Source organism: Myxine glutinosa, chromosome 7, assembly GCF_964187855.1.
Source record: "Myxine glutinosa chromosome 7, kmMyxGlut1.1, whole genome shotgun sequence".
Classification (NCBI taxonomy): domain Eukaryota; kingdom Metazoa; phylum Chordata; class Myxini; order Myxiniformes; family Myxinidae; genus Myxine; species Myxine glutinosa.
In genome coordinates this window covers 110,812,770-110,832,375 of record NC_136267.1, presented here as the reverse complement: position 1 = coordinate 110,832,375, position 19,606 = coordinate 110,812,770, and the positions used below count along the sequence as shown (strand labels likewise).

General features: G+C 41.7%; 1 protein-coding gene across 27 annotated transcripts in view; it reads right to left on the bottom strand.

Moving 5' to 3' along the window:
• LOC137431577 (myocyte-specific enhancer factor 2A) overlaps positions 1 to 19,606 on the bottom strand; it is a 171,005-nt gene that overhangs the window by 54,084 nt on the left and 97,315 nt on the right. For 22 of the 27 annotated variants that reach the window (XR_013624139.1, XR_013624147.1, XR_013624141.1 and 19 more), the window contains one exon: positions 4,145 to 4,277. Coding sequence is in view for 19 of the 27 variants with exons in the window: in XM_078782128.1 (XP_078638254.1) it covers positions 4,145 to 4,198 (54 nt within the window). In the remaining 8 variants the exon portion in view is untranslated. Of the gene's footprint in view, positions 1 to 4,144; positions 4,278 to 15,169; positions 15,313 to 19,606 lie in introns of all 27 variants that reach the window. The other 5 variants (XR_013624142.1, XR_013624148.1, XM_078782123.1 and 2 more) reach the window with 1 other exon arrangement.

The following is a 19,606-nucleotide window of genomic DNA, read 5'->3' as shown; positions in this document are numbered from 1 at the left end:
TGTGGAAGGGTCCAATCGTTACTACATGACTAGCAAATTCATTTGGCCAGCGCCAGATGATGGGAAGGGCTTTCATGCAGACACCCAGATCAAATGTATTCAGGACCCATCTCTGACCCACCTCAGCAGTTGCTGCCTCGGAACGCTTCAGTAGCTCACGAACAACTGCGTTGTCTGTGATCGGTCTGTGCCTGGTGCCTGCATGGCATGGCAATGGCCTGCAGCCTGTGCCTGGGCTAGGGGGTTTCACCTCTGCAACTGGTTCTCCCCCACCCAGCAAATCAACAGTCGACTACTGCACGCCTATCCACCAACCGATCACAGACAACGCAGTTGTTCGTGAGCTACTGAAGCGTTCCGAGGCAGCAACTGCTGAGGTGGGTCAGAGATGGGTCCTGAATACATTTGATCTGGGTGTCTGCATGAAAGCCCTTCCCATCATCTGGCGCTGGCCAAATGAATTTGCTAGTCATGTAGTAACGATTGGACCCTTCCACACATCCATGAACTACATCGGGATGCTCACTGGACACAAGATGCGTGGTTCTGGATATGCAGAGATTCTCTTTGAGGCACAACTAGTAACAAGTGGATCTCTCAAAGGTGTTCTCAGTGGAAAGGCCTACGCAAAGTCCCTCTTTTGCCTCAAAACAGTGTGTGAGGCAATGGAGAGGCTGTTGATGGAGAGATTCACTGAGGAGGAGAACATCATGATCTCTGACCCTGCTGTGCTTCTCAGAATGACCCAGTCTTGCAACCGAGAGCACCTCGATGAAGCCCTCAAAGACCCCTCAACTCTACTCCTCATCAAAAATTTGCATAAAATTTGCATAATTTTGCATAAAATTTGCAGCAGTAATTTGCATAAAAATGGTATGTGGGACATTTTTTCAGCTTGGGGCCATAGCTAGTCATTTTCTACACATTTTTTCCAATCTAGAAACACTGATTAGAAGTATATCTCCGGGGGGTGCAGAGGGACCTAGTCTTCCTACTAGACTAATAGTTAAGATCATATTAATGGTAATGAATATTTTTTTTTTTTTTTTTTTTCTATACTGAATCGAGGCTCGTGAAAGAGCTGACAACCGCGAGGGAAAGACAGACAGCACAGGGGGACCGCGAGGGAAAGACAAAGACAGCACAGGGGGACCACGAGGGAAAGACAAAGACAGCACATGGGGACCGCGACGGAAAGACAGTACAGGGGGACCACGAGGGAAAGACAAAGACAGCACATGGGGACCACGAGGGAAAGACAAAGACAGCACAGGGGGACCACGAGGGAAAGACAAAGACAGCACATGGGGACCGCGAGGGAAAGACAGCACATGGGGACCGCGAGGGAAAGACAAAGACAGCACAGGGGGACCACGAGGGAAAGACAAAGACAGCACATGGGGACCGCGAGGGAAAGACAGTACAGGGGGACCACGAGGGAAAGACAGTACAGGGGGACCGCGAGGGAAAGACAAAGACAGCACATGGGGACCGCGAGGGAAAGACAGCACATGGGGACCGCGAGGGAAAGACAGTACAGGGCGACCACGTGGGAAAGACAAAGACAGCACATGGGGACCGCGAGGGAAATACAGTACAGGGGGACCACGAGGGAAAGACAAAGACAGCACATGGGGACCACGAGGGAAAGACAAAGACAGCACATGGGGACCGCGAGGGAAAGACAAAGACAGCACATGGGGACCGCGAGGGAAAGACAAAGACAGCACATGGGGACCGCGAGGGAAAGACAAAGACAGCACAGGGGGACCACGTGGGAAAGACAGTACAGGGGGACCACGAGGGAAAGACAAAGACAGCACATGGGGACCACGAGGGAAAGACAAAGACAGCACATGGGGACCGCGAGGGAAAGACAGTACAGGGGGACCACGAGGGAAAGACAAAGACAGCACATGGGGACCACGAGGGAAAGACAAAGACAGCACAGGGGGACCACGAGGGAAAGACAAAGACAGCACATGGGGACCGCGAGGGAAAAGACACCGGGGCCAAAATATGAATATGAATGATCGTTTTGAGGCCATTTTCCCCGCTAAAGCGGGGGTTGGCCTTGCAGGCCCCATGACAATCATGGTTCCCTGTTTTGAGGCAATGTTTTTATGGCCGGATGCCCTTCCTGACGCCAACCCTTGGTCGCCTCTTGCGATGCGCAGGGATACGGTGTACCTATTCTAAGCCGGGGTAGACACCGGGATCATTCATCCCAGCAAGGTGGTACTCCATTTGCCGACCTTGGAAGGATGACAGGCTGAGTCAACCCCCCTGGTGTTAATTCAGCGATCGACCAGGATTCGAACCCAGGATCCATAGGAACCCAGGCCAGCACCCTAACCGCTAAGCCAACACCAGGCTTAATGGTAATGTATTAATGGTAATGCCCACTGAAATTGGCTTTCATACACCTGTTGGTAGAAGAGCATATACAGGGTCATGTAAAAGTAGGTAGAAAGTACTAATTTTATGAATAACATAAATATACACAAGTAGAGCTATATTCAAAGTACACGGACAGCACGCACCCATGCCAAATAAATAACATCCTCCAGCATACGACATTGCCGGGGCATCTTCAGCGCCTGGCAATACCAAAGTGCAGCACATGGAGGCGGAATTTGGAGGGAGCGGTATACAATAATTAATTGATTAATAGATTATTCGCGCAATTAAAATAAATAAATAACAATCGTAAAGTAATTAATATCTGAATCAATTGCCTAATAGTTTCAATTTTGAAAATCCATTGTGAAAATTGAATCAAGTAAGTACAGTAATCGAAAAAATAAACAATTATTCGATTAATTGAGTAATAAATTAATCAAAAATACCCTTCATGGTCCTTCTAAAAGGACCATAAAGTCCTTCTGGAAGGACTAATCACTTAGCTGATATTTGGACACAACAGTGACTAACTAGTTCAAAAGGTGCCTGAGATATTGCCCAGATATTTCCCAGATGAGGGAAAATAAATAAGTACTTAATAAATCAATAATAATAAAATAATTAATCAACTAATTGATTAATACAAAACAACACCGTTTTTGCCAAAGCACGTGCTCACTATTGTGCCCAAATTTAGCTAAAGGAGGGCTGAGATGACAAACAAACAAACATAGGGAAAACTGAGTACTGTACTCCCTTTCAGCGCGCATCATCGTCAGGCCCCCTTCGGCACCCAGCGATGACGTCATGCAGCGCCTGGGGTTGGAAAAAGGAGGGAGCGGTGTACAACAAGAAAACAAACAAACGGAGTGAAAACCGAGTACTCCATTTCGGTGGGCATCATCGCTGGGCCCCCTTCAGCGCCTGGCGATGACGTCATGTAGCGCCTGGAGATGGAATAGGAAAGGAGCGATGTACAGCAACGTTAGGTTAATGTGTTTTGGATAATCTACTTTTGCACGAGTAATTAGTATTAACTTTACTGCTTTAATTAGTGTTAGTTTAATTAAAATAATTTGTAATTAACTTAACTGTATACCTACTTTTGTACCACCCTGTATTTGACTGCATTGAATGGTCCTACCTTGTGTATGTAAAAGAGCACTTGGACTCTAAACCTAGGCACTCGGGCTCCACGGTCACTGGCTGGTATGGAGATAAAACCACATAATGCTTTTCCAGAAGCAAAATGCGCTGACCCATCTCTGGGCAGCTGCAATAATGCAATGAAGCTGATCAATAGGGAAGGACATCCCACAAAGTTAGCGGCAAAATACGAGATGTACCCTAGGAATGTACAGCAGTTAGCTTGCTTCTCCAAATGTGTGTTTATCGACAGTTCCCAACTGCTGTGACCCTAAATGCTACAACACACTGGCCACCTGTCCTCGAGCTAGCGTGGTTAGAATTCCTATCTGGCGCCACGGCTTGGCGAGAATGGCAGAGATTAGCCATCGAAGCAAAATGGATTACACGTGTGATGTAGAAAGGCAGTTAGTGCTTTGACTTCAAAGCACCTCATTATTTAAAAAAAGAACACACATGCATATACACGTGTGTGTGTGTGTGTGTGTGTGTGTGTGTGTGTGTGTGTGTGTGTGTGTGTGTGTGTGTGTGTGTGCGTGTGTGTGTGTGAAGGCACAGGACCCACAAGCGATTTTAAACAAAGCAAAATCCTCACCTGTCTGTTCCTTTCGTCTGTTATCCGGGCAATCTGGATCTTTTTCCTTCCCATTGTTTCCAAGTTTTCAGTCACCGTTTCGTTTCCTTGAGGATCTGCTTCTTGTCTTCCGAATAACTTCAGCAAAAGTTACCTGAAATGAATAGATCATTAAGCTCAAGTGAATATGCTGAATAACATCTGCAATACAAAAGAGAGAGAATGTGATTTCCATGTCCAGAAAATATTCAACAAAATACAAAACGTATTCCTCGTGATAATCCCACGTGCTCGTCCTCCCGAGAGACAATTTAACACAAGTCCAACAAAGTCAAGCTTTCTCAGAAAGGGACGTTCAAAGACACATTTGAATCCCAAACTTGACCGTTTTATATTTATATCCATTCTTGCTATAAATGGAAATCCAGTCGCTTCGAAAACCTCTCCAGCCTCAGTTTTACTCGACCTGAACAAGCGACAAGTTTCATCTGCATTTGTTCAATGAATGTCAAACTTTTTACAATTATACATTGATTTTTCAAAACCTTGAAGTTATTGTCACACGAACCAAACTATACAAACGACCTTTCAATCATTGTGTAGAATTAACTTTGTGTCAATTTTCCTTCCCACCAGAGAAGCGTTAAAAAGTTACAACGATGTTACGTGCATGATAAACTGAGAAAGAGATGCTCCCACTTTTACACAAAAAAAGGTGTCAACTCATCAAATGCAAACAATTGCAACAAAAGATTGGGTACTGTTGGGAAAAGACGTCAATTAAGCAAACGGAAGGCATGTCCAACCACTGAAGGCTTATTTGTCACGTGTCACGTTAACCACAAAGTGGCCTTCAAATTGGACTGTGCATGACGTTCTCCAAGGCCGAATATACCGTACTCCTTCGAGGAGGAGAACGGGAGGATGTGAGTGGTGATAGGAAAGATGGTGGTTAAAGGGGTGGGCGAGGAAATATAGGGGAGGGTGGATGGGGAATGCTTATTATGGCCGAGGCAGGTATCTGCGGAAAGGTAACGAGAACATCACTTTTTTAATCACCAAATGAAAAGTTATGTTGAGACCAGGACGAAAATGACACAATTCCTGTGGCATTTTTGGCAGACAGGTGCCTAATCCATATCCCCTCCCCACCCAGTCATCACTCCCACTCCTTCCAGGAGTATATTAGGGCATGGAAAATGTGGCAAGCAATGTCACTCTGTGGTCAAAACGTCGGACATGAACCTTTATCCACACGGCAAATTAAATGGCCGGATGAGCCTCCCATTCCCTTAATAATTACAACACAATCTGACGGTGAACATGACAAGCATGGAAACAAATGCAAATATCTATATATATAAAAGGAAGTTTTTGTTTGTTTGTTTGTTTGTCTGCATGCGCTAATCTCCTGAACGGTGAAAGATAGGAGGAAACCTCTAATACAAAAAATGTCGGGACGGGCCCCGGGAAGGTTATAGGCTAGGTGGCGAGGCCGGTCGAGGCCGCCTCGGCCAGGCTGGGCCCATTTCGCAATTAAAAGCTGAGCTGAATTATAGTAGTCAATCTTCTACGGCTGTGGGTAAAAGCTGAATTATAGTAGTAAATTCATTCAAAAAGAGCTAAAAATGTCGGGAAGGGCCCCGGGAAGGTTTTAGGCTAGGTGGCGAGGCCGGTCGAGGCCGCCTCGGCCAGGCTGGGCCCATTTCGCAATTAAAAGCTGAGCTGAATTATAGTTGTCAATCTTCTACGGCTGTGGGTAAAAGCTGAATTATAGTAGTAAATTCATTCAAAAAGAGCTTAAAATGTCGGGAAGGGCCCCGGGAAGGTTTTAGGCTAGGTGGCGAGGCCGGGCGAGGCCGCCTCGGCCAGGCTGGGCCCAATTCGCAATTAAAAGCTGAGCTGAATTATAGTAGTCAATCTTCTACGGCTGCGAGTAAAAGCTGAATTATAGTAGTGAATTCATTCAAAAAGAACTGAAAATGTCGGGACGGGCCCCGGGAAGATTATAGGCTCGGTGGTGAGGCCGGTCGACGCCGCTTCGGCCGGGCTGGGCCAATTTCGCAATTAAAAGCTGAGCTGAATTATATTAGTCAATCTTCTACGGCTGCGAGTAAAAGCTGAATTATAGTAGTAAATTCATTCAAAAAGAACCCGGGCAACGCCGGGTGCTTTCGGCTAGTAGTTAATAAGTGTGGAGTCTAGGCCAGAGGCAGGACCAATATAAGATTGAATAAACCCTTGAATAGTACACAGGGACTCCGGTCATCAGCCATAATCTCCCTGCTTTAGGTCATCTGCTTGAGCCATAGTAGCACCAGAAAGTCAGCTGACAGCAACTCACAGTGTCTTACAAGTGTCCTCCTCGGCCAAACAACTTTTGCTCTTGTGGTCCGACATTTGGTCAAAACGTCCACTTGTGCTCAGCTGCAGCTCATAAATCTTTCCGCACAGATAGTGTTGGTTAAAGCTTGGTCAGAAACTTTGACCTTTATTGAACTCATTGTTGTGTTTACATGACAGCAAAAACCTTATCAAACCTCTTTTCGGGATGTAAAGTGGTTGTCTTGTGCACCAATATAACGAGAAACCATTTCATAAGAAACAGTAAAAAAAAAAAAAAATGTAGTTAAAGTAGACACGAGTGAGTGAAAACAAGATTGCAAGTCAAGTTTATAATATTTCAACTTAGAATCAAAAAGTATTGCTTCAATTTTAAAAAGTGATAATTATTTGAACCAAATTAGAATCGCCTCAACATGAATTTTAAAAGTGATCTCTCAAATAATTCGTTTTAAAATAAAAAATAAAAAACATAAAATAAAAAAAAATCCAAAACTACAGATCCAACTGTGAAAACCCTAAAATGAAGCAAAATGTAAATTTCAATTATTGCAAGCGACTAGATCCGACCTGATTGTGATAGGATTTTCACTTTACATCATTATGGAAAACAAAAATGTACCATTAAAACGGGAAGATGCAACTTCAGTTAATTTCCCCAACAATTTCTATGAAAGCAGCCATGTTTTATAGCCAAAAAAACCAAACGCATGTGACATCACTTGTGCTTCACACCCAATAAGGGACCGACAAAATCATCACAGGGCTGCCTCCTGGGAAAACAGGTTATTGCCTGTAATGGTACTTTTTTTCCCCGTTGCGACATGTCGCAGGTCTACAAGATCTTCGCATTTCTGTTGGGGTTCTTGTTGGGGGTCGATTTTTGAAATGTTCACCCATTGGTCGGACAGCTGCCGGACCACGCCCACATCTGTCGCTTGAATCCACCCACCATAGCACCGAGATGAAATGATATGGCCACCATCTTGATTTTCTGGTGGACCTACACATTAGGCCTGTATGTAGGCCTGTGCTGATTACACACTGCTCGGGTTTGTTGCGTCAGATTTCCATTGGCTTTGTTTGGGTCGAGTGTTATTCCCGATGAGGGATCCTGAAAAATCCAATCATATGTGGAATTTTTGAACGGTCCCGCATTTTTGCAGGCCACAGCAATCTGTGACCGTGTGACTAAACAGCTCGTTCTTATATAACCGTGGGGAGGGTGACATGAATAAGTGGTATCAAGTTAATTTTTTAATAGCGCATTAAATGTGCATTTCACAATCGGCCCGTTACCTGGATTTTGTTGCAGGTTGTGACCACAGTGCGATCATTTTTGTTCATTCAAGGATGCAAAGTGTAATTACCTTCACCACTGAGGGTGAGTGGCAGTTATGTTTTCACCCCTGTCTGTTTGTCTGTGAGCACGATATGTCAAAGAGTTACAGACAGATTGGGACGAAATTAGGTGGACAGGTCGGGTGTGTGACAAGGATGAATTGATTCAATTTTGGTGAAGACCCAGATCCAGATACAAGATTTTTTTTAAATATTCAAAGTGATTCTTCATAATTGAAACACAGCGCCAAAACAATACATGAAGAAGTTATGGACGGATTATGACAAAACTTGGTGGATGAGTTGGGTAGGTTTATTTGTATACAAGATCGTGGCTCGTGTAAGAGCTAACGTTGATCACAAAAAGACAAACTGACACATAAAACATAAAACATATGATAAAGGGAGCGGGAGACAAGATGGAGAGCAGGGACATCGGGAGATCTGTGGGAGGGAGAGGGCTTGGGGGAAGGAGGAATGGGAAGGGGGATGGGGGGGAGGGGGGGTGGGAGAGGTAAAAAAAAAAACACATGGACACTGCTAGGACTTCCAGGAAAGAAGTTGGTATTTCAAAAAAGTGGATCTGGGGTGAATTAACGGGGGTAGAAAATATCAAGGTTTTGGATGGGGGAACATAAGAGATGGTGGGGAACAGCTGTTTTAAAGACCTGGAGGGTGGAGTGTGGAGTGGGATTGAAGGGAGTGGGGGAGTTTGTTCCAGAGGCGGGAGAAAAGACGAATGAAGGAGTGAAGGTGAGCAGAGAGTCTTGATTTTGGCAGTTTAACCATAATTGGGTTGCTGGCAGATCTTGTGCGACCTGTAGGAATATTTGGGGGACAGAGCCCAGAGAGAGCTGGGGGAGCAAGGCCGGAGAGGAGTCGGTAGAAGACAAAGACAACCGACCTGCATGCGGTGAGTGAGTGAAAGGCCCTCGGAGTGAAAGCAGTGAAAGGTTGACAATAATTTGTTTAAGTTCCGGATGCAGATCTGGCCGATGTGGAATACAAGGTGCAGGTGAAGGTGAAGTGACGTTCTAGTTTTTGTGACATTCTAGTTGTTGTTTTTTTCTAACGAGTGACGTTCTAGTTTTTTTTTTAAAGTAATGATTAGAACAAGTAACTGAGTTTTTGAAATTTGTCTTTAATTTTGCTTCAACCATTGAAGGCTTCTGCTTCTTATTAAACATCAAAGTATAAATGAAGCATATTGCCATATCTTGCATTTTAAATTGCACTTTCCAGGTATTTTTAAGCAACCCCTAACGTATAAAGCACAATTTTACGAAATAAAGCCGTTTCTGTGGAGAGGCAGCAAGTTGATGTCACCTGAGCATACAAAATACATTTGGTATTGATAACACTCACATGATGAATCAATACAAGACCCTCAAAAATATAATTTCTACAACAACCTGTGGAAGCAGGGTTAGGCCCTCCAGAAGACAACCCACAAACATTATTTTTGTTGGAGTCAGAGGTACCAGGTCCAGCTGTCTGTGTATCAGCTTCCGCATCACGTCTTTTCAGCAACAATTCATATAATTGACCCGTTACAAAAATTCCATTCAAATAAAGTGCACAAGTTCACGTGCTTGCTTGACAAGCAATGTGGGGGGAAATGTTGTGCCTAACAGAAGAGTTGTGGACAATAATGGAGCTCCTGGGGTTCACGCTGAGTAAATGCAAGTGATGCAGCCCAAACAATTCTGGAACAGTATTATTTTTGCAGGCTTTTTGATTACATGCTGCCTACAGTGACTAATGCTGTGCCCAAAACAAATGTGCCCAATTAATGTCCACAGAATGATCGCACTGACAATGAAATAAATAAATATTGAACAGTCCCAGTGATGTAATGGTTAGAGCATCCGCTCTGAGTGTGGGAGGTCAACGGTTCGAACTCCGACTGAGTCATACCAGACTTTTAAAATTGTTACACGCACTGCTTCCTTGCTTGATGCTCAGCATTTAAAAAGGATAGAGACTGAACAAACAACCGTAGGTTAGCAACCTTCACACATACAGTGTCGTGTCGATGGGCCTAATGACTTTCTCCTGCATCAACGTTGCTTGTAAGGGAACTGGTAATATATTGCCCCCCTCTACCGCCTTCACCCCACCTGACTCTCTCCCCGGGAACTGGTAATATATTGCCCCCCTCTACCGCCTTCACCCCACCTGACTCTCTCCCCTTGCCCTCCATCACCCCTCAACCCTCCCTGCCCCCCGATTTTTACCAAAAGGTTGAAATCGTTAGTCATTTGGTTCAGAAGTAGTCATCGGGTCTCATGAGAAAGACATTTTCTTTGATACAGGCCCAAATAAGGTCAGTAAGGTGGGTAATGGGGCGGAAGAAATCAGCCGACTTAAGCAGGCCATTGTAATTGAGATCTGTGGGAGATGACAAGATTGGGAACGTGATCCTGGAAGCACCGCCTGTAACCTGGGCTGTTTGTGTTGTGGCCTCATCTCCAGAAGAATATTGTTCAGCATACGGACGTATTTGAGTACCAGTTCACTGGTAATTCCCTGTTTGTCGTTAAAAGCGGCAAAAAGGGTTGGCGTCAGGAAGGGCATCCGGCCGTAAAACATTGCTTCAAAAAGGGGACCGAAAAACAACAACAACCACGGTTCCCGAAAAAGGCCAACCCCCGCTTTGTGGGGAAAAATGGCCTCTAAAGGTGGTTTGTTTATACGGACGCACCTGTCTGAAGTCACCTTAATGGCTCCTTTCGATCCAGGACACTCATAACAAAAGGCCGTAGATGTGAGACCACATTATGCTGTAATTTTTGGTGAGGTAAAGACTTTTTAAGCTTTACTGTACAATTGTATCACTGCCAGCGTTTCTAATCATTTCAACCTTTTGCCATCTTATGGCACGCCCTGTAGGGGTGAAAAATAGAGAAGTGATTGTTCAGTTTCAAAGATAAAATGAAACTTTTCTTTGTACGCACAGCAACTTCAACTGAATTTTTATACAAAGAGGACAGAAAAATCACCGCTTTCCATTAAAGGCTTGGACCTTTTCACAATTCCCTTGTATCGAGTTGGTTCTCAATAACAGCAATCCGAGACCTCTGTCCTGCCCGTCTGTCTGCTGACCCCTCCGCACTTTACCGTTTAGCAATACAACATCATCCATTTATCAGCCAAAAAGTTTTCATTACATTTCGGACGTATACTCCAATCAGATTTGCAAGTCGATCTTAAAACAAGTCTTCATGATAATTTCTTGTTGTTCGATTAAGATTGAGAGATATAACGAACAGCCTGAAAGAGGAGCAATGGAAGTCACAAAACACCTCCACCACCCCTTGAAAAAATATCAAGACAGGGCATTCATTATTAATATATGTTCACCGCCCCCTCCCTGAGGAAAGAGCAAAGCGATAGAATACAATGCACATGCCGAAGAGGTACAATCGAAGGAACTAGCAGCGCCCGTGTAGTCACAATACAAGAGCTATTGTACTTGTGAGGTGAAGGCCAAGATAATGCAGCTGGGCCCAAAACCAAGTCTCAGCTTCCATCAAATCCAACACAGCATTCATCTTGCTCGACTAAAATAGAGATAAAAAGATTAAGTTCCTGCATGATATTTGTGCAACATAAAGTTAATTTTGGCAAAACAAACTCATCGTAGTTTTGGTCCATAACCCAAGCTGGATAATAAAAGATTCAATAAGAGGCACGGTGCAAAATTGGCACTTGATGAGAAGTAGTCGCAGCGCAGTGTGATGGATATGGCTGGAAGCAATCATTGCCATCAACAACCACAAAAACCAACAGACACCCAGTAGGAAAGTTAGCTGATAATGGTTTCCCCTCTCTTCTTCAAAATACTAACAAAAGGCCAAAACTACCAGCCTTGGTCATGACGAGCGGCTGCTTTCAGCAGCATGAGCGGCACGCGGTCGCGTCCTTGAAAAATCTAGATAACGCAACTTCTAGAAAACTGCAGCTGTTGCATCAAAAGGATCCCTTTAGATATGTTGGATACATGGGCGCCATGGCATGGTCTACCAAACCACGTCAGGGTGCTTCAGAGATTTAAAAACAAAGTGAAAACTTGTTTACAAGGACACTTGGTTAAATGTTACGAGGCTGATAGCCAAGTGACAGTCCAGAAGGATGCCAGCCATTGTGGTGTTAGGAAAGGGATTTAAGTTCAAGGAAAGGAAAAAAAATCCACAAATGTAACAACCATCCACAGTGATGCTTTGTGTCGTTCGCCCATTCCGTTAGATAATTCAACGACAATTTATTCCTTTATGCTAACTCTACTCACCAAGCGATAAGTCAAAACAAAGATGGTTTGTTTGTTTCACTTTATTTTGGTCAATTTCGCCTTTGACATTCATTCCGTTTCTGGAAAACTTTACAATCCAAGCCAAAGAGCTGATTTCTTCCGTTTTGACGACCATGTCTGCAATTTGTGTCACATTCTGACTACAGAATGCAACGCAACAGTTGATGCCAAGGGTACCAATTCCATCACGCAATTCAACACATCCTTGGATGTCTGCTGCCTAGCTGGGCAGAATCTTTTCGATTCTGTTTTTCAGGCTCAGAACATCACGGCAAGCATGACCACTTGCGTGCCCCAAATTGACCATGCCCACTGGTGATTAAACATTTGCATCTTCACTACCTGCGTTTGTATGGTCCAACACCCTTTCCAAGCAGCTCGTGGCTATTTCGGGTAGTGTGCTGGTGAGTACGTGGGTGTGATATGAAAGGCTTGCCAGCTCTCTGCAAAATACCACACGACCTAGAGGGCGCAATACAACACTCGTGCAGTGTTCGACTGATGAAGCTTGAACATTCTCCATCCAAAACAGTTGTAAAAGCATGATAAGCAAATCCTTTGTTTGACAGACACTTGGGCAAAGTGCAAAGAAGCGACGGCTATCAGCTAATGGCATTTATTCTACAAGGCTCAGTGGCCAATAAAAATGAAATGAAATGAAAATTCTCCTTATAATAGGTATGAATTGTGTACCAAATATACTGATTGAGATTTACCATTTCTGAGGCCTATTGCACAGAATATGTTAACATAGCTGCAGGTACCTCGCCATACTTTCATCAGTGACCTAGTCTCAGGAGAATGAAATTATATTGAGAGAAAATTTCTGCTAAAACCTATCTGGCTCACTAATGACCTTCAGGTAGCACGTAACATGCCTGATCTGGCTTATGTGAGATGTCAGTCCACACTTTGTACCTGATTCCTAAGTACCTGAGAGTAACTTTATACGAAAAACACAAGGCACTTCTATAAAGTAGAGATGCCAACATCACCTTATGAAATAACTAGCGGATATACCCATCAATAACAAGTTATGGGATGGTATGGCATTCCATAGGCCAGGATTTCCATAGAACAACAAATACGCCTGTGAAGAACGGAGCAAATTGAGACAACAATCACGTGATGGATGAGTTGGAATCCTGCCAAATGAAATTCTGTGATGTCATCTATCCTGATGATGGCAAACGCTGTGAGAAAAATATGCTTTCGACTGGGCCAAACAGATTCAAAGATGGAAGTGAATTTAGATGCTGTCAGTAGAATTAAGGCATTGTTAGATATCCCGGCAAAGTTTGGTGCATACAACGAAGACGATGCACGGAGCGGTAAAAGAGGAAATAGGAAACGGGACAGACAGGAGAGAAAGGAACAAGATTCCGGTTCGGAGTTCGGTGTATCTAGATGACTGATCAGCAATCTCTCCTGTCAGTTCTTCTAAGGTAAGTTCAATGGACCATTTACGTTGTGTTTTACTGTTTCGTTTTTACCCTCGCCAGAGGAGAGGGTATTGCATTTGGGTCCTTTTGTTTGTCTGTTTGTCCGTACAGAATAAATACGATTTTCTCTGCAACCGTTGGTCCGATTGACAGGAAATTTTCACCATAGGTGCACCTCTTGTTGATAATTATGATGTCATAGGTCACATGGTATAGACGCCATCTTGGAAAAACCAAAAACGTTTGCACCTCTATATCTCCAAAAGTGCTGCACAGAAACGATTGAGACATGGCTCTTCATCATTTAAATCTTTAAAAGATTGAGATAGCCCCTGCCCCTCCCAGTTTCCCACTGCCTTGCACCCTCCCTTGCTCCTCTCCACATCCCTACGTTCTATCATCAGCTCCTCTCCCCCTGTCCCTAACTGTGTGCACCTCAAACATCCAAGGCCTCCTGAAAGATCTCTCAATCCAAGCTGCTGCCGATAGACCAGACATTGTCTGTTTGACAGAATCCTTCCTCCCACAGGATGCCCCTGACTCCATAGTGTCTCTCCCTGGTTATTGTCTCCTCCGGTTTGATCGACCTGAACCCCGTCCTGGCGGCAGATTTGCAAGGTACATTAAAAAAACTCCATTTCTCACTCTCCGTATACTGCTCTTACACCTCCCAAACCCCAGGAGTACCTCTGACTGTGACTTCCCCTTCGCTCCCACCTCTTATTTTTCTATGTGTTGTACCGTCCTCCAAATAGTGATGACTCCATCTAAACCTCTTTTTCAGATGACATGGCAAACTGGCAAACTGGCAGAGACTGCAAACAGCCATCACATTTCAGGACGGGTTCTCCTCTATCTACCACCCCTGATATTATTTCAGCCTGGGAATTCTTTCAGAGAAACATACTCTCTCTTATACACAGATTTATCCCATCTCATCTTCAGTTATGTTACCCATCCTCCCGCTCTTGGTACTCTGAATCCTGTGGTGAGGCAGTTGCTTTAAAACAACTTGCATTCTCCTGCTGGAAGAAAAATCTAATCGAAGATCATTCCACAAACCCCGCAACAAGAGTGTGTCTCCTCTCAGGAGAGCTAGAAAACAACATCTGTCAAATCTCAAGAATGCACTGTCAAACTTGTCTCCCTCCTCTAAAACAGGGTGGCAATTTGACAAGTCAGTCCCTGGTGTATGCTCCTCTTCCCTCCCTTCCCTCACATCAAATGACACAACATCTGACTCCTATTGTCTGAAGGCCTAATGCCTCAATTCCGTGATTGCTTGAAAATCTTGCATCCCTAACTCCTCTTTCTCAGCACCAAACCTTCCCAGTCATACCTGACTGCTTCTGGATTATGCATCTTTTGCACCTGAGAAGGTGGAAAAGTTTCTGGTAACCCTCAACTTTGACTGATTAACTGAACCGGACCTCATAAGCTCACATGTCCGAAAACGTGCTCTGCCGCTCTTGCACTTCCTCTCTCTGCCGTTTTCACCCTGCCATTTACCACACGTCATATACCATCTCCTTGGAAATCATCCAACATCACAGCATCATATAAAAAGGTGCAAAATGGATCCTCTCAACTACAGATCAATTAGCTTACTTCCAATCATCAGCAAGGTAATGGAATCCATGTAGTGGTTTGTATGCAGGCTGTGGCTGCTTGGCTGCATCATTTTCTGGAAGCAGGTTGAGCCGCTGATGCAATGCCCCCAATGCCAGTAAGCTGGTACTCATTTTGCCGACCTTGGAAGGATGACAGGCTGAGTCAACACACCTGGTGTTATTTCAATGGCACGATGGGGGGTTAACTCAGGCCCTGAAGATCTCAAGCCAGCCACCTTAACCGTTAAGCCAACATCAGGCTGTATGAAATCCATCATCTCAGTAGACATAAAATCATTCCTTTTCTCCAACAGAATCATTTCAGCTAATCAATTCGGATTCAGACATAGTCATTTCACGTTGGATATGCTGCTTCTACTCTCCCAATGGACAGAGGCCCTCAATATCAGACATGATGCAACACATTTTAAAACTTGTGTACTGCAAGGTGGAAAAACTACACATTTTAAAACTTATTTTGTATTACAAGGGGGGAAAAACAGGTTTTAAAACATTTTGTATTGCAAGGGGCAAAACATATTTTAAATCTTATTTTGTATTGTAAGGTGGCAAAAACTACACGTTTTAAAACTTGTGTACTGCAAGGTGGAAAAACTACACATTTTAAAACTTAAATTTGTATTGCAAGGGGCAAAACATATATTAAATCTTATTTTGTATTGTAAGGTGGCAAAAACTACACGTTTTAAAACTTGTGTACTGCAAGGTGGAAAAACTACACATTTTAAAACTTAAATTTGTATTGCAAGGGGCAAAACATATTTTAAATCTTATTTTGTATTGTAAGGTGGCATAAACTACACGTTTTAAAGGTTGTGTTTTGCAAGGTGGAAAAAAAACGATTTAAAACCTATTTTATATTGTAACGTGGCAAAAACACGTTTTAAATCTCATTATGCATTGTAAGGGGCAAAAACACATTTTAAATCTTATTATCTATAATTGCGAGGTGGCAAAAACACAATATAATACTTATGACTTGTAATGTGCCAAAAAACATGTTTTAAAAATTCTTATGTATTGTAAGGTGGTCAAAAACATTTTTAAACTTGTGTACTCTAAGGTAGCAAAAACTACGCGTTTTAAAACTTGTGCATTGTAAGGGGCAAAAACGTGTTTTAAAATTTATTTTGAATTGCAAGGTGGCATAAACACATTTTAAATCTTATTAACTATTGTGAGGTGGCAAAACACCATTTAAAACTTATTTTATCTTGTAACGTGGCAAAAACACGATTTAAAACTTATTTTATACTGTAATGTGGCAAAAACACAATTGAAAACTTGTTTTATATTGTAACGAGGCAAAAACACGATTTAAAACTTATTTTATACTGTAATGTGGCAAAAACACAATTGAAAACTTATTTTATCTTGTAACGAGGCAAAAACACGATTTAAAACTTATTTTATACTGTAACAAGGCAAAAACACGATTTAAAACTGATTTTATACTGTAATGTGGCAAAAACACAATTGAAAACTTATTTTATCTTGTAACGAGGCAAAAACACGATTTAAAACTTATTTTATATTGTAACAAGGCAAAAACACGATTTAAAACTTATTTTATATTGTAACAAGGCAAAAACACGATTTAAAACTGATTTTATACTGTAATGTGGCAAAAACACAATTGAAAACTTATTTTATCTTGTGACGAGGCAAAAACACGATTTAAAACTTATTTTATACTGTAACAAGGCAAAAACACGATTTAAAACTGATTTTATATTGTAACAAGGCAAAAACACGATTTAAAACTGATTTTATACTGTAATGTGGCAAAAACACAATTGAAAACTTATTTTATCTTGTAACGAGGCAAAAACACGATTTAAAACTTATTTTATATTGTAACAAGGCAAAAACACGATTTAAAACTTATATTATATTGTAACAAGGCAAAAACACGATTTAAAACTGATTTTATACTGTAATGTGGCAAAAACACAATTGAAAACTTATTTTATCTTGTGATGAGGCAAAAACACGATTTAAAACTTATTTTATACTGTAACAAGGCAAAAACACGATTTAAAACTGATTTTATCTTGTAACATGGCAAAAACACGATTTAAAACTTATTTTATACTGTAATGTGGCAAAAACACAATTGAAAACTTATTTTATCTTGTAACGAGGCAAAAACACGATTTAAAACTTATGTTGTATTGTAACGTGGAAAAAACACGATTTAAAACTTATTTTATATTGTAAAGTGGAAAAAACACGATTTAAAACTTATTTTATATTGTAACATGGAAAAAACACGATTTAAAACTTATTTTGGAAAAAACACGATTTAAAACTTATTTTATATTGTAACGTGGAAACAACACGATTTAAAACTTATTTTATATTGTAATGCGGCAAAAAACACGTTTTAAATCTTACCATGCATTGTAAGGGGGAAAAACACATTTTAAATCTTATTATCCATTGTGAGGTGGCAAAAACACAATTTAAAACTAATTTTATCTTGTAACGTGGAAAAAACACGATTTAAAACTTATTTTATATTGTAACATGGAAAAAACACGATTTAAAACTAATTTTATCTTGTAACGTGGAAAAAACACGATTTAAAACTTATTTTATATTGTAACATGGAAAAAACACGATTTAAAACTAATTTTATCTTGTAACGTGGAAAAAACACGATTTGAAACTTATTTTATATTGTAACATGGAAAAAACACGATTTAAAACTTATTTTATCTTGTAACGTGGAAAAAACACGATTTAAAACTTATTTTATCTTGTAACGTGGAAAAAACACGATTTAAAACTTATTTTATATTGTAACGTGGAAAAAACACAATTTAAAACTAATTTTATCTTGTAACGTGGAAAAAACACAATTTAAAACTAATTTTATCTTGTAACGTGGAAAAAACACAATTTAAAACTAATTTTATCTTGTAACGTGGAAAAAACACAATTTAAAACTAATTTTATCTTGTAACGTGGAAAAAACACGATTTAAAACTTATTTTATATTGTAACGTGGCAAAAACACGATTTAAAACTTATTTTATACTGTAACGTGGCAAAAACACGTTTTAAATCATATTATGCATTATAAGGGGCAAAAAACACGTTTTAAATCCTGTTATGCATTGTAAGGGGCAAAACACGTTTTAAATCTTATTATGCATTGAAAGGGGCAAAAACACATTTGAAATCTAATTATGCATCGTAAGGGGCAAAAACTCGTTTTAAATCTTATTATGCATTGTAAAAGTGGCAAAAACATGTTTTGAAACTTATTGTGCATTGTAAGGGGCAAAACACGTTTTAAATCTTATTATGCATTGTAAGGGGGCAAAAACACGTTTTAAATCTTATTATGCATTGAAAGGGGCAAAAACACATTTGAAATCTAATTATGCATCGTAAGGGGCAAAAACCCGTTTTAAATCTTATTATGCATTGTAAAAGTGGCAAAAACATGTTTTGAAACTTATTGTGCATTGCAAGAGGCAAAAACACGTTTTAAAACGCATTGTGCATTGCAAGAGGCAAAAACACGATTTAAACCTTATTGTGAATGGTAAGAGGCAAAAACACGTTTTTAAACTCATTTTGTATTGCAAGGTGGCAAAAACTAAACGTTTTAAATCTTATTATGTATGCATTGTAAAGTGGCAAAAACACGTTTTAAATCTTATTATATATGCATTGTAAGAGGCAAAAGCACATTTTAAAACTTATTTTGTATTGCAAAGTGGCAAAAACTAAACGTTTTGAAAGTTGTGCATTGTAAGGAGGCAAAAACACATATTAAAACGCCTCATTGAAAGGTGGCAAAAACACGTTTTAAATGTCATGTATTGAAAGGTGGTAAAAATACGTTCTAAAAACGTCTCATGTATTGAAAGGTGGCAAAAACACATTTTAAATGTTATGTTGTAGCGGTTCCCGCTGAATGTACACTCTCGCCTTTCCAGGGCTCGCCCAGAGCGCTCGGGCACGCCCAGCCTCGACTTGCCAGGCCGCGTTCAGGACGCCCGGGCATGTCCAGACTCGCCTTTCCAGGACTCGCCCTTGACACCCGGGCATGCCCGGTCTCGGTTTTCCCGGGCAAACGCCCCGGCATAAATGTGTATATATATTGCTGCCCGATAAACGGGCTTGTCAGAATACCTGAGCTGTTTTGTTTCATTAAAGCAACTCGGACGAATTCCGTCTTTGGTCGCGTCAATTCTTTCGACTCGCGTTGGAGCGCAGCTCCTTCACTGGTGACCTACCGACATGGACACGGCAGTGACTCTTAAACTGCCTACCTTCTGGGAGGCTCACGCGGCTGTTTGGTTCGCCCAGGCGGACTCACAGTTCGCCCTGCGAGGCATCACCGCGGACGACACCCGCTTCCACCACGTCGTGGCAGCGCTCGGTTCCGCCACCGCGG